This window comes from Mycteria americana, chromosome 2 (genome assembly GCF_035582795.1).
Source record: "Mycteria americana isolate JAX WOST 10 ecotype Jacksonville Zoo and Gardens chromosome 2, USCA_MyAme_1.0, whole genome shotgun sequence".
Classification (NCBI taxonomy): Eukaryota; Metazoa; Chordata; class Aves; order Ciconiiformes; family Ciconiidae; genus Mycteria; species Mycteria americana.
The window spans coordinates 134,993,515-135,009,231 of record NC_134366.1 but is presented as its reverse complement, the minus strand read 5'-3'; the positions used below and the strand labels follow the sequence as shown (position 1 = coordinate 135,009,231).

At 36.7% G+C, this 15,717-nt stretch overlaps 1 protein-coding gene across 6 annotated transcripts in view; it reads left to right on the top strand.

Annotated features, from left to right (window-relative positions):
- ASPH (aspartate beta-hydroxylase) overlaps positions 1 to 15,717 on the top strand; it is a 121,626-nt gene that overhangs the window by 77,551 nt on the left and 28,358 nt on the right. For all 6 annotated transcript variants that reach the window (XM_075494718.1, XM_075494716.1, XM_075494717.1 and 3 more), the window contains 5 exons: positions 2,948 to 3,036; positions 5,152 to 5,238; positions 8,403 to 8,553; positions 9,619 to 9,755; positions 15,284 to 15,382. In XM_075494718.1, the coding sequence (XP_075350833.1) occupies positions 2,948 to 3,036; positions 5,152 to 5,238; positions 8,403 to 8,553; positions 9,619 to 9,755; positions 15,284 to 15,382 (563 nt within the window). The remainder of the gene's footprint in view (positions 1 to 2,947; positions 3,037 to 5,151; positions 5,239 to 8,402; positions 8,554 to 9,618; positions 9,756 to 15,283; positions 15,383 to 15,717) is intronic.

Genomic DNA, 15,717 nt, shown 5'->3' with positions numbered 1-15,717 from the left:
TTGAAGGAACCTCGCTGTTGCCATGCTTACCAAGTTTGAGAAGGACCAAATGACTATGTCTTTCCAGGAATACTGAAAGTTAGAAAGCTGACAAACAGCTGTCCTCTATTACTGAATACACAGTTTCTGTGTAACTGGCCAGTCTTAGATAAAGATTTTCATTCATGCCATAGGAACTGAGAATTGACATTTTAGTTGTGGTTTACATCATTTCTTGTATGTACAGCCTCCTACTTCGAGAACAGGAACAAACTGAGTGTTTGGTGGTGATGTCCAGCTGGAAGCTCCCCAGATCCTGTACCCAGAGGAACTGACATGCCTCAGTTTTCCTGCTAACAACAAATGACAGTTTCACATAGCAGCTTTGAGCTCAACCAACCTAAAAAGTCCTCAGGGACACTTGCTTTTATTGGCTCCTTGGGCTGATGCTTTAGGGTTCATCTACACCTACTGTTGAGCAAGCCAGGCCTTAGAAACAGCAATGGTTTCTTGAAAAACTGGGCTGGCATATTTTCAAAAAGAAAATATAAAACCCACAAAACCCCACAAACCTTTTGCATGTTATGGATTGTTCTTTTCAGGCCCAGTGACATTATGTCAGAAACTTCTGTCCATACCTGTTAGTCACTGGGGACTCAAGGTCTGCAGTGGAGGGATCCTTGCTCTCATGATGAGAGCTGGTTCTGTGACTTCTGCTGGATAAAAAGGGTATGAACACTTGGAACAGAGCCAGTGCTGTGCTCCTTAATCATTATCATCATTAACTGCAAGAAAATGCATTAAAGACATTACTTTCCTATGAAGTGGTTAATATTAAAGTAAGACATTGCAAGACTGGAATCAGCCATGTACTGAAATGCATTTCTACTATATCATCTATTGGGAATAAACAAAAGACATGAAAATCATTTATATTATTATATTTAAAAAAAAAAAAAGTATGTCTTTAGTCAGTTCAGTTCCATGATAACTACATTCCTTAAGTGCATTATTGTGTGGTTGATTTAAAGTCATAGGATACAATGAAACCCTGAAGTGTTTAGTAGAGCAAAACCAATATATTAAAGTATGCTATTTGGTGGTTTATCCTGAAAAAAGGAGTAAACTCTTGTACGTCAGACAGTTTTTTCCTTCTTACCTTCTTGGTAGTTAATGCCTTGGAAAATTGCAGTCACTTCTATTATAAGAAGGATCAACAGGGATATAATAATCCTAATGCACTGCTTCTTTAGTGCCTTTCCTTTATAGATCTTAAGACATTTTTATATTTAAAGCTTCATACAACCTTTGTGAATAAGTAAATGGAATTTAGTAGGATAGCTTCAATCCTGCTTAAATGCTATTCCTCCCCCGCCCCTGAAAGCAATAGCATCCTATTTAACAGTGCATACCAATGCTGCAGAATAGTTCATAAAGGTAACGTGAGAAAAACTCTCTCCACGCAGAGCTGTCCAAGCTCAGTGTTGAACATGACAGTAAAAGTCTTACAAAGAAAGAATCAAAGGTGGTCAAGTTTTTTTTTTATCTTGTACAGAAGCAGCTCAGGCTCATGAGGCCCTCTAATGCTTGGACGGGGTTAGGATTGGTTTAGCATTAACTAAGGCATTGGTCTTTCTCCGAAGTTTAACACAGATGAAGTGGTTTGTCTGCCTAAAGCTACGTGTAGGATCGGAGTCTCAGAGAGAAAGTATCATTTAATGAATCATGAGCACAGCTTCCAGTAGAATATGATGGCTTTTGTCATCCCTGAACCTGAGGACTTGGGAAGCAGAATAAAACATGACTAGTTACAATACCTTGCAGCAGTTATCCCAAATACTTGCTACAGCATTGCAGCAATCTTGGGATGTTAAGCTGTGTGGTGTTTGGGTTTAGCTTTACGCATACCAGTTACGGCATTCCCTGTTTAAACTTCTACAAAGAAAATAATAATTTTATTTCTTTTCATGCTATTAATGACTTACAGTCCATGGAGGGGAAAACCAGTAATGCATAGTTTAAGTAAAAATATGTGCTACTACTTACAGATATACATAACTAGTAGTTACTTGTGCCAGCCAATATATATTTCCCTTACTTGTGTCAGAAAAGGGGTTTTTTTTAAGTTAAATTAAGTGCAAAAGCTAAGTTTAGCTATAGCAAATGTGGAGAAAAGCATTTATCTGCTGTCATATCCTTCAGTAGTGTATTTGCAATTTTTTACCATCTAGTATACTTAGTGCAACCAAATAGACGTTGTTTAAGAGTGAACTGCTATGTAGTAAATAGCTGTTTAAATTGACACAATTTACTTCAGTTTGCTTCAAATGCAATTTACTTTACTCAATTTACTTCAGGACTGGTTTGCTACACACTGCTGCTGCTCTGCTACTGTGTGGTAGCTTGCTAAGCTGTGGAAACTTGATGACTTAAAGAGGTCTTGATCAGACATTTCAGTCTTGAACCTGTTCTCAGCCGGAAGTTGGACTACGTGACTTTTTGAGTCCTTCCTACCCTGAGTAACTATGATTTCTATCAACTCTTCTAATTGTTTTAGACAAAGAAGTAGACATATATAGGCACAACTTTAGAAATTATTAACATGTTCTGGTGATGATATTTTTCATAATACCATATAAATCTGGAAAAATAATAGTTCTTTCTGTTCTTCCATGTCACTTGAACCATTTGGAAAAAAATCCGTGACTATATGAGTTGAAAAATGCTTTATCAAAAACTTGACTGCAAAGTTATTCAGTTTGAATGACTGAAGATTGCTTTTTCATACAGGAGTTTGTGATTGTAATAAGTAAGAAATCAATTTCTTTTCAGTGTATTTTGAAACTGCCTTATTTGAAAGCCGTACACTTTACCAGCACAGTCCTAGTCTCTAGTTAAACGTTATGCCAAACAATTGCTGTGAAATGCGAAAGAAGTAATGAACTGTGTGCTTTTAAATCTTTTCCAGCTAAAAAGAAGAAGAAGCCGAAGCTCTTAAACAAGTTTGATAAGACCATTAAAGCTGAACTAGATGCTGCAGAAAAATTACGTAAAAAAGTAAGTTTTGAACATTTCCCTCAGGACTGTAAATAGTGGACAAAAATGAATACAATAAAAATTAACGTAGAAAAAGGGAAAATTGCCTTTAGATACTTCCTGTGAAATTAACTTTTTAAAATTAAATATTCAGTGCATGTTTGTCCTTCAAGGTCCATTTCTGTTGGATAGTTTATCTTAAATTTTTTAAAGTCATGAGTGTATGTCTGTTCACGTGTGTTTGCTCACCTTTAACCTTGAAAATATTTAGCTTAACTGTTGAATTCCTATCATCAAAAAACTGCTTAAATTAATCACACAGAACAGGTTTAGATCTGTCCTATCACTGTTGTCCATTTGAGTACTGAAGTCAATTATTATCAGAGCACTTAGATAATAAAAGTGTGTTAACATGGGTCTCTCAGTAAGTGTTCATATGCTTCATGAGCATTAGGTGCAAATCTTTGTAGTAGGTGTTGTTTCTGCTGGAATTCTGTGTGTGTCCCCTGTGTGTCCCATGAGTGTCTGCTCCCGTACAGCTGCTTACAGCACGAAGCAGATGCTCCTGCTTCTCACCAGTGGCAGCAAGACCTTAACATCAATCAATCAGTTTTGGTAGTTTTGAATTTAATAACTTGACTGTGAAAAACAAACAAAAAAACCCCATGAATAAACAAAAACTCTTCAGTCATCTCCTCTGATAACTTCGATTTTATTTTATTTGAATGTTTCAGAAAACAAGACCTTTGGAGAGGTGTCCCTTTTCCAGATGTGAGATTAAATAGTGAAGCAAGACTATGTGAATGTTAGAAATGAAAGACCTTAAGTCTTTTGGGTGTAAATCTTGTAAAAACTCTGGTATGCCTCACAGACAGTCCTAGCACATGGAGAACAACTGCAGGTCTTTGTTCTACCCTGGATTTGAGATGACTGAGCAATGAGATACACTATTTTCGGTACAGTACAATAAAAACCATTTTAGTTACTGCAGGTGTGGGATTATTCTTGATTTTCAGAAGATTGACTGTGCAGATTTAGCTTTACATTGCCATCTATGCAGCCCCAGAATTCCTGTAGGTCTATGATGGACGGGGCTGAAGGGGTACTACATAGAGAGCACTAACCTCAGGCTGCCTCTGCTGCTGCTCTTCACTAGGAGCCTTGTTTACGTGTTAGAATACAAAAATAAAAAGCATTTTCATGCTTATTGTTACTTAAACAATTGGTTGATCAGAGAAGGGCATAACAGAAACTTTTGATGAGCCTATAGGGTCAGTTGGCTGACTCTTTTCCTGCCTGTGTCTCTTGGTGAGTTGCAGACAATCATGCTTGTCTTGTAGGAAGCAGGATAAATTTAGTAACAAATCAGACATACGTAATATTTGAAGACAGCAAGACAGTTATGTATAACAATCCCTCATATTTATAAAGCTGTAAGAGTTGGAAGTGGCAGCCAAGATCTGATGCCAAATTTTGCTGAGCAGTGCTCAGCTCCTATTTAACAGTGCAGCTCCACTTCCATCCTTACTTGCTAGTCAGCATCAATCATGAGAATACCATAGTTACATTTGGACTTTGTACAGGACAGGGAAGAGACACAAAGCACATGTGAGGTGTCCTGAGGGACGTCGTTATTCAAAACATTTGGAAGAAACAGCCGTACACTAAGGATAAGTCCTACTATTTCCCCAAGAAGAACCATGGTTATGATACTGCTGGTCATGTGAGGTATGCAGGAAGGAAATTTCTAGATATGTATAGAACTTGCTTTCTATTCTCTGTTACATTCAGTTTGGGTTGTGTTATTAGCAATAGAATCTTTACATTTTGATATAGACAGGTCATTGTTATCTCAGCATTTTTTCCAGTTGACAAAGGGAAAGTGAGTAAAATAAAAACAAAGCTATTAATTTGAACCATCAAAATGGATAATATTGTTTCATAAATAATGACAATGCATTTCTCTTAAATAAGCAGGCAATCCCAACAAAAATATGAGTGAAAACTGTTGACTCAGTCTGCATTTGCTTTGTTTTGGTTTTGTTTTTTAATTGTGGAAACTCATGTGTTATTAGGTCATGCATCCTTCAGCAGTTTTATTAGATACAATTGCTGATAAATGTCTGTACCTTTCAGGGAAAAGTTGAAGAAGCTCTAAGGGCCTTTGAAGCATTAGTGAGTCAATATCCACAGAGTCCTCGAGCAAGATACGGGAAAGCACAGGTACTAAAAAAAAAGCCATAAATGTTAAGAAAGATAAAATAAACCTTTTTTTAACAATAGAGTTCTAAACCCAGTCAGACTTCATTTATAATTTTATGGATGTTTCCTAAGGAAAAAACCAATTATGTGGTCTGTCTTATTGTATCTGTTTCAGTCCTCTATCCTTCCCCAATTACTTTGGGAGCTTTTGTCTAACTTTATTCTAGTGGGAAGTATTGTAAATAACACAAAAATAAGATACATCCTGTAGATGTCATGAAAACTGTCAGATGAACAGTAAGAGATAAATCCTAACTAATGTCCTAGTACAGGAACAACAGGCAGAACTTAGTTGTTACATACCGTTTGCTGCAGCTGGTAAATCAACACAGCAGTCAGCTCTGAGCTAAATGCTGCTTTTTGCTTAGTGGGAATATGGAAGGGGATTTGGAGTTTTTATAGAGAGAGTGTTAAAGGATAAAGAACCCAAATTCATAGGCAAGGAGGCTTAATTAGCCTTTTCTTGTGGGGTGAGTTCTGTTTCAGGTGTTCTCATCCAAAAAAAGAGAAAGCATTGGAAGATAAGCTCTGCATTCATAATACTTTTGAGCCGAGTTGGGATGTCTCAGAAGATAATAATACTTGTATTTTCATAAATAGTAGGATAATCCCACTGCACTAGGCGTTATAAAAGACTGCTTGAACTCCTGTTCATCAAGATGAGCAAAGTGAAACCCTCACCGTAGAAGGGAATTGTGCTGTTATACAATTAGTGAGGCACTTGAATTGGAGTCACAACCAGTTTTCACTTGGTTAATAATAGTCATGCTAAAACCAAAGCCATGATTCTCCAAAAAACTATCGCACAAGCACTCGATACACAGCAGACCAAATACATTAGTGCTCTGTGTGAGGGATAGTCTGCTGAACTATTTGCCTTCTTACGGTAGGAGACCACTTCGGTTCATATATGTGATGGACGTAACTCTGTTAACTTAGGCTTTTAATTTTTACCTTTTTAATGAATCTACTCATTGTATCTAAGAGAATATGCTTCCTGCCTCCTCATTAGCTCACTGCTTTTAGGGAGGAGGGTAGATCATTGAAGCCAGCTGTGAAGCTTATTCAGAATTCCCCCCAGTGACAAAACTTAATTTGTCCCTTTACAACAATTTGTAGTTACAACCTACTACTTTAGTAATGCTTGAAAGGTCCTACAGACCATGATCTGAAGTCATAATTAGCATACACTTTCTGGGAATGTATAAAAACAACTATAAATTCATTTTCAGTAGCCTTTGTAGGCTCATATGAATCTTTTTACTGAACACTCATGTTAACATGACCAATGACAATTTATTGAATCCAGTACGTGGAAGTTGAAGCTGTTCGAAGGAATGGGAATATCATGGGCTTCACTGACAGATGGATTATTCTTAGGATTTACATTGTAACACCGTATTACTTTTAAATGGGTATTTATACCAACACAACACATTCAAATTTGCTATCTCTCATCACTAACTAAAGGTAAAACTGCAGACAAGGGTAAGGGTAAAGGCCAGGAATACACCACAAGAGTGTACTTTTCCATTTCTATGAACCGTGAACCAACATTACGTGCTAATTTTGTAGATTCAGTTTCTAATAAGACATGAGGATTCATTTTTCTGGATCTCTTAATAGCTTTAAAAGGCAACTGTTTCCCCCCAAATTCTGCAAAACATTTCATAATTTGAAGTGTTTTTCAGAAATTTGAGCAATTCCTGATTTGATTTCTGGAGCTAAATTTAGGCCAGATGAAAAGTATTCTACAGAAATTGTTAACATCTTTAAGGCTGAAAAGAACAGTAGATAGATCTTAAACCTCCTTATATTATTTATAGTGTCTGTACTGGTGAATTTATGCAGATTTTATGCTGACAATTTTTGCCTCTTACTTGTGTATCTTTTACTATTCTTTGCCCTGCAATTCCCTCAAAAAAAGGAAAAGCAAATTCCTAGTGAATGCACATCAGAAGAATAATTTCTTAAAACTGATTTCTGAAGTTATCTCTGAAACTGGCTGATCAACTGCTTGGCTGAGTAACTTGTAACAAGTAACAAATAACTTGGCTGAGTAATATTGTTTGGTATTTCCCATACTCAATTTCAAAGTAACCCAAGGAAAAAAATAAAGGACAGAAGTGCAAAAAGATTCCAGATATTAACTACTTACTACAGCATATGCAGCTAGCACAGTTGAAGCTGTTTCAATTAATGTGTTTGATTGATACAACAGTGAATTTAGATAGACCAATAAGAGCTTCTGCACCAGCAACGCTTGCAATGCACCTACACCTTGCTCTGCTAATTGACTTAAGAACATAAACCAATAAAAATAAAGTATTTGGGAAGAATGCATTAAACACATGAAAATGCATGCATTTGTGTAAACAATTCAAAGTAATGCTTTAAAAATTCAGCATTTGAGATACAGTCATCTTTTTTTCAGCTGTGGAAACAAATTATGAATGTGCCATACCACAGGTGAAATCAGTAGTAGCTTCCATTGGCTTCACTGAAGCTGTAATTTCACAGTAGAGATCTCATATATCCTTTGGTCTGCTCCTGAGCTTGATGAATGAGTTTAAGTTCTAAAGAGTTGTCGGGTAGATATTCTATCAACATATGCAAGAGCAAAGCCAATTCCTAATTATTTTTCCAAGAACAAGTGTAAATAAATTTCTGTCAGAATATGTGAAAGCAATGTTTGTTGGTGTGTTTTGATCCGTGTATTACTGCCAGCGTGAGGCTTAGTATACAAATAATCTGTAAGCAACCATTTACATTTCTTCCATATTATTAAAACAGATTGCTTCATTTGTTTTCGAAAGCAGAAATTATGACTTCTACAAATATGAACCAAAAATATGTTAATGTATTTTTTTAGGTTCAAATTTTCTCATATGTATGCTTTCAAACAGTTTGCAGGAAACAAGAATTAACAGTAACTTTAATCTGCCTTATCATAAAGCACAACCAAATAAGTTTTCCATTGTTATGCCAAAATTATATAGATTAAAGATAATTCTAAAATTATTCCCATATTCTAACAATTGCATAGTTTGCCTTTTAAGAAAACAAAGTTATTTTTAAGACTAATGGATTATTATGTGTTCTAATGGTTTTGTGATTCTTTCTAGTCTGAAGATGACTTAGCAGAGAAGATGAGAAGTAATGAGATGCTGCAAAAAGCCATCAACACCTATGATGAGGTGGTTAGTCTGCCAAATGTCCCTTCAGATCTGATAAAATTGAGCTTGAAACGAGAAGCAGACAGGCAGCAGTTTCTTGGTAAGATTTGAGGACAGTGTAAAAATTATGGAAGTTGTGTGAGCCAGACTTTCAAAAGATCACTAAGGAGTTAAAAGCACCAATTCCATTGAATTTTCGGTAGGACTTGTGTTCCTAATCTCTTAAATGCTTATGAAAAATATTTAAAAATTTTTCAAAATTTTTCTAGGGAACTAGTACATATAATTGCTTGTATGGCAATAGTGCCTGTAGACAGCAGTGCACTAGGTGCTATGAGAAGCTGTGATGGTAGGTGGTAAAAAAATACTTTTATTGACAGAGAAAGAAGAAAATGTTCCTCTTTTTGTACTGAAGCCTAGGGAAATCATGAGGAAATTAATGGCATACACAGAGTAAACATACCCAGAATAAACTTTTAGTAAACATAGAGAAGAATGGAATTGAACTCAGGGGTAACATCCGAAGGTTTAGATCTCAATTCTGTGATATACAAGAATTGCTGATTAGAATATGAGGCATAATCAGCTTTGGTGGAAAAAAGAGTTCTGTTCCCATGGGTTGGTTTTTAATATCAAATTGTTTTGATCTTGCTGTTCCTCAGCAAGACCTCATCTAGGAAGTCGAGGAACGTACTTAATTTTAAGCACATAAAGCATGATTACTTTCATAATGGAAGTATAGTGGAACTGTTGCTTAATGCTAGAAATGCATTTAATTACTTAATCAATTAAGACTAAATTTATTTTGATATGTTTACTGAGTTTTGTCAAGCACTTTGACATCTGTGTATGAAAGAGCAACCAAAGTTTAAATAATGTTGTTACTGCTACACTGTGAACAGTTCTCCACTAGAGGCTACCATAACACTGCATGATACGCATTCGCAGCAATTTCCTGAAATATTCCTTGTACGGCTACAGCCCCGGTGACAACCAAGCAGCTGAATATACTCCTATGCACAAGATTTTTTCAAGTTATGCTTCTTGATCGTTAGTGAAAGTGGAACACCTGGCTCTGATTTGTGTTTTCTTACATGTTGTGTGAGAGTCTTACTACTGTTACTCGTATCTGTATTTGTAATTAAGTCTTGTTCAATCAAATTAGGTCGCATGAGAGGTTCCCTGGTTACTCTCCAGAAATTAGTTCATCTGTTTCCCAGTGATACTTCATTCAAGAATGACCTTGGTGTTGGTTACCTCTTGATAGGGGATAACAGCAATGCCAAAAAAGTATATGAAGAGGTGAGTTTCCATTCCAGCCAAGGAAAAATATTATTTTCACTCGTGTTCATTCTAAAGATAGCTTGCTTTTAACTTTTTTAGTTGTTAAAAATTTTGCATATCTGTTTTTGAAGGGTTAATAAAGATACATTTTTTTTTTTCTAGTGCAGTCCTTAATCATCTTCTAATTTTAATTCAGATTTCCTGATACTGTCATGCTAAATGTTTTTCCTCATAGACAAAGAAATGCAGATTTTTTCATATGCTTAATAATATTTGATTTCTTATACCTTCTGGTAGCCAGGTTTGGAATATATTGACAACACATAACTATGTAATGCATAGTATAAAAAAAGATGTCTTATCTGCCAGACATGGAGAGCAGGAGTAAGCCTGTTTCCTTACAGGAACACCATCTCTAACCGTGTGATAAAGTAGTTCAGTACTCACACACCTATTTAACCTTTGGTTTTTCATGACTTTTGTAGGCAACCTAAATTCTGTTTTTCTTTCATGACGCTTATAGTGTGGACAGTTCATTGGATTTATATTCCTATCTTATACTATGGTTATCAGGCTGGGGAAACTTCACTGCCAGGAAGGGCTGCTCTGCTCCTGTGATCTAGAAACCCCATTAACATCTGGAAACTATCTGACAGATGCGGAGCTTGACATCACTGGTAGAGCACAAGCTGTCAGCACCTGATCAGAGATGGTCTTGTTGATGTTGGCACACTTGTTGCAGTGCTTGTTTAGTACAGGCGTAGTACGGTAATTGGCTGGTTATGTAGACTGAGGACGAGTCAGCATGATTAGTACCACCTCCTGAGAATAAAGGCCCAGTTTTCCATCCCCCACGCCTGGGAGTCTGAGGGGATTCTCATCTCGGGTGGTTTCTCAAAGAGAAGGAGGACATTCAACCACATGGTTGGAAGCAGGAGCCAAACCCTGATAATACCATTTTTTTTTCTCAAGCTCCTCTAGCAGTCTCAGATGTTGCCAGAATAATGTTTGCTTTGCTACTTTGGCTTCTTTGTAGGTCCCTCCTTAAAACATTTCTGTTCAATAATTTTTGGCCTGCTGTCAAAATTTCTCAGAGGATTGGAAACATTAGCTTTTAAAGATGGAATATATTAACCGAACCTGCTTCGCAAGCTGCAAGGAACTTGAAAAAACTGAAACATACTCCTTTTGGGCAAGATTTTCCTTTGCAATTCTTCAGTATTTTGCTGCAAACAATATAGATGTTAGAATTTCTCAATATCAATAATCACAGGATTTTTTATAAATGGAAGAAGGTAATGAGTTTGCTATATAATTACTTCGATATTGAGTTTGATATACTTCAGAAGTGGTGTATACTGCTCTGATTAAGGACCGATATGCAAAATAAGAACAGGTCTGCTTTTAATATATTGTTTTCCATGCTTCCATAGACTTTATCCAGTATAATTACCATGTTTTGCAGTTCACTAAACACTGAAATAGATAGTGATGTTCTGTCTTTGTAAAAGAGCAACAAAGAAATACCTCCTAAAAGGAGCTGGATTTATTATTTTTAAAAATCATGTGGGTTTTGTCCATATTCTGGCTATTCCTCAGGTTGAATTCAACACATTAATGTACATTTTTTTTTTCTTTGTTGTAATTCAGGATAAATTTACATGAAGAATTTTAAGAAAGGAAATATAGCCAAAGAAACAGGCAGAAGCTCACATGTACCTGCTTTTATTCTTGGTTATACTGAAGGCTTCTTACATGAATTTGGGCAGATTGCTTAGTGGCCATATGGTCTACTCTTGAGTGCTTTGCTCAGCTGTTGCAATACATATTTAGAAAGTGATTGGCATATGGTTTGGAGCTCCTACCATAGGTGCTCAGGCTCTGTGTAGTCAATAAAGAGAGGGGCAAGCTGTGAAGAGTGGTTCTGGGATCCTTCAGGAGACACCTTACTCTTCCCATGATTTTTGAGAAACCTGGGAAACTTCTGTAGTATGATTAAATCCTCCTTCTCGCTAGTGTAGGACAAATTACTCATTTGACACAAAGCATAAGACAGCACAGAGAAGAGTATGAACTCAGTGCTGCACAGTAGATGCCTCCAATATTTATGAATCCTGGGTTCTGGTTCCCACTGTAAGGTTGTTCATACATTTTATTCAAGTATTCTCTAATGTGGAAGGTATGGGCATCTAGGAAGAGAGAGCAGAGCTCAGGACTCATCCTCAAGAGAACATATGCCTTGTTCGACTAAAGGCTCAGCTTCTTGCTGATTCCCCTCTGGGTCCCATTCTTTTCTTTGTGGTTGTCTAACTTCTTGTGTATGTGGTACTTGTTTCTGCTCCTCAGGCAAGTTCCCAAGTAGTTGAACGCTCTTCTGTGCAGGAGAATCTAGACTCCAAATTTCCCATTTCCTGGGAATCTGCTAGATTCTTGGGCAAAAGGTACCCATGTCCTCCTTTGCTTCCTGCTACAACATTCTGATCTTAATTCAGTGTTATCAGTCTGTGTTAGGCACGGGCTGAGCACACACAACCAGCTGGACCCTTCACAGGCACTGTCCCCTACACTGGGATTACAGTATATACCATTTCAGACCAGACTAACTGCAGCTGGCATCATCTCAAAGGAATTGAAAAGATGCCCAAGGAATCCTAGTGAATGAAAACTTTCTGCTTTACATTTAATAGCCAGTTCACTTATTTTCCATTCAATTCTTATTTTCCATTCCAAATTTGTTATGTCTTAGCAGCTGTTGAAGTGTTATACTCACATTTTTATTTTAAAAGTCTTAAATATGATATGTTTCTTCTTTTAGCTCTGGAAGCGATGTGTATAAACACTGAACTTCAGATCAAGAGTTTTGTACTTACAGCTGTAGTGTGGTATAGTCTGACACAAAATACACTTTTCTAATATGCATTTGCCAGACTTTGTGCTGAGCCACAAATGGAAAATGGTGTCCAACTGGAGAGGATTTCAGTTTTGCCTCTAATATTAAAGCATTTTCTTTTGAACATTACACTTGGGGACACAAAAACATAACATTAAAGGTAGTCCTAGTAGAATTCAGAGCTATTTTTATTTTCAAAGAAAACATAATGTTAAAAGTAGTCCTAGTAGAATTTAGAGCGATTTTTGTTTTCAAAGGTCTACAGATTATGATCAAATACAGTGGAAGAGAACTTTATAAGACCAGTTACTCTGCTAATAGCACTTTTTCTGCCTGCCATGCTGAGGCATGTCTGCATGGCTCAGTGCAGCATTACACAGACATGCATGAGCCAGCTCTGACTGAGCTATCTCAGGTACCAAAAGCAGAATATCCACATTAACACAGTACTCTGCCCTGGCTAATTAGCTATTGATAGCCCCAGAGGTTAATTTCTATATTCATGATTACTATTTAATGGGCTATGAACAGTTTAGTAAAACTTTTTTCTAAACATAATTAATATTGCACGCAACAACAGCAACAGAGTAATACAATTTACATTAAATACTTCCAGTGTAATTTCTGCTGATTGTATCTCTTCACTTCTCTTTAGGGGCTCTGAATATAGATCATGCCTTAATGCAACCCAGCATAGTTTAAATGAACTGTAATACAGAAAATTCTGTCTTAACTAATCGGATAGCTTTATCCTATAGTTAAAGGAACTGTAACGAAATTATATGACTAATAAGTGTTTCTGTCAGTCATTTTATTTCACCCTGCAGGTCCAGATTCTTGGATCAAAATGGTTATACACAGAATGCTGTAGACAAAAAGCATAAGTTGCATAAGGTGGTAGCATATTGTTATACTAGGGATCAAGCTCATCCTTACTCTAGTGAATTGCCAAGTTCACTTTTTGTTAATAATGTGGCATGTTATGGACTTCAGACAGATTCTCAAATTGCTTGTTCCTTCATAGTAGCTATTTTCTGCAAAAAGAAATGGAATGCTGCTATTTTAAATTCACAACATTTTATACCCACGTTGCACTGATTTTGGTTTTGCTCAGATGTAGTTTGTATGTAACAAGGTTTGAGAAAGCAGAGAAATTGGCCCAGAGGACTTGTTATGGTTTTGCTTGTAATTATTTTGATTGAAAAATTAGGTTAGACATGACTGGAAAAGGCAGAGGGAAATGGCTGTAATGTATGCAGACATTTTATCCATGGCATAAGTTTAGTAGCTTCAAAAATGGATTTAGGCGAGAGAAATTGCTCATCTGTCCATTGTTTTGTATTTAGTGACTGTGCTAGACATTCAGAAGGTGTCAGCCTCTGTAATTGCACTCCCAGGCACTTGCAATGGTCCTCACAGTCTTACGATCTGTGCTGATAAGACTATCCACCCTTATTTTAATGAGAGAAGAGGTGTAACAACAGATTAACTTGACCATGTAATTGAGCTACAAATGATATTGAATATCTACATCATAGAAACATGGAGCTGGAAAGTAGATCAAGACATTCTCTAATTTTCCCCTTGGCTGGGGCAGAACAAATTCACTTAAATTATCTCAGTAATGTTGGGGGTACATGTTTCAGAACTCATGCCAGCCAGCTTCACGCCTCCTTTCCCTGAAACACTCCCCTGTACAGTGATCCTTTCCTACAGCTGTCCCTGTATTCGCAAATCTTTCTCTTGCACAGTCCCCATGAAATATACATCTCTGGATATTTGCCTATGGGTTTTCCTTTCCTGCAAAATTAAGTCAGGTTATAACTCAGACATTATCTGAATCTTGTTCAGGATACAAAATCTTTTAGCTTAATTCAGCATGCTAGGTCTTGGTCAAAGAGTCCAGCACACAACTATACAAGAATAATTTATCCATCACCTTCTAGTGTGAAAGCACATTGAATCACTGCTGCATTAGACCTTGCATTACCATCTGATAGCTTTCTCTTGGCCACGCAAGTGTAAGCTCTTCCAGAGTGCTCCAGTTCACTGTTGTGCTGAGAATGCCCTTTGTGTTCCCAGGGTTTGCGCAGTCCCATCATGTGATGCAACCGTTATTTTACAGCATCTGTCTAAATTGTACTCACTGTGCTTCGCAGCGTAGTATATTTTCTCTTGCCAAGACTAGTTTGCCACCAGTATAAACCTGTCTAATATTAAACTATTTCAGGTATACTTCTACACTATGCTTCCCGTGACTGTGCTGTAGACTTGGTCAAAAGCAGCTGCTTTCCTTCAGATTAGTCAAACCTGGGATAGGTAACTTAAATGTTAATGAATGGTGTTAATTCTGTAATGTAACATGCTGTAACTCAAGAGAGAGGGTGGAGAAAGATGGACAACAAAAAATAATACAATTCAGAGATTCTGGTTGGAATAATTTTACTTCTGAGATTTTCAAGTTTGGCTTGTAATAGATTTTTCTGGAGAAGCACAAAAGTGAATGGGAAAAAGAAAGTACAGCCAAGCCAAGAATTTATCTGAGAGTCAGCAATGGAAGAAAATGTCATCGCATCATTAAATAGTAGTATGTGCACAGGTTTCTTAATTTGCATAGATCCTTACATGAGTATTTAATTCATTTGCTATCCAACAGGTTCTAAGCCTGGCTCCAAATGATGGCTTTGCCAAAGTACATTATGGCTTTATCCTGAAGGCAGAAAACAAGATAGCAGAGAGCATACCCTATCTAAAGGTATTTTTCTTTTCTCACCTACAGTAAATACTTTACCTGTAAAAAATAGAACTGGAATGTATAAAACATGTCAAGGTAGAAGCATACTAACCACAAATCACAGTTTAAGCTACGTGTTGGAGTTATATTGCTATATCACTGCCTATGAACTGGAACAAGCTTGTACATTGAGACTCATCAATTCTTAAATGTCAAGTATTTGGTTTATTAGTGGTTAACCCTAAGTACACATCTGTGAGTCTCAAATTGTTTTGCGTTTGGCAGTATGCTACAAACTTAAGGTTCTTGAAAAATCCAGAGAGGGCTTGCTTATACTTCTGAGTGTTTGGGAAGAA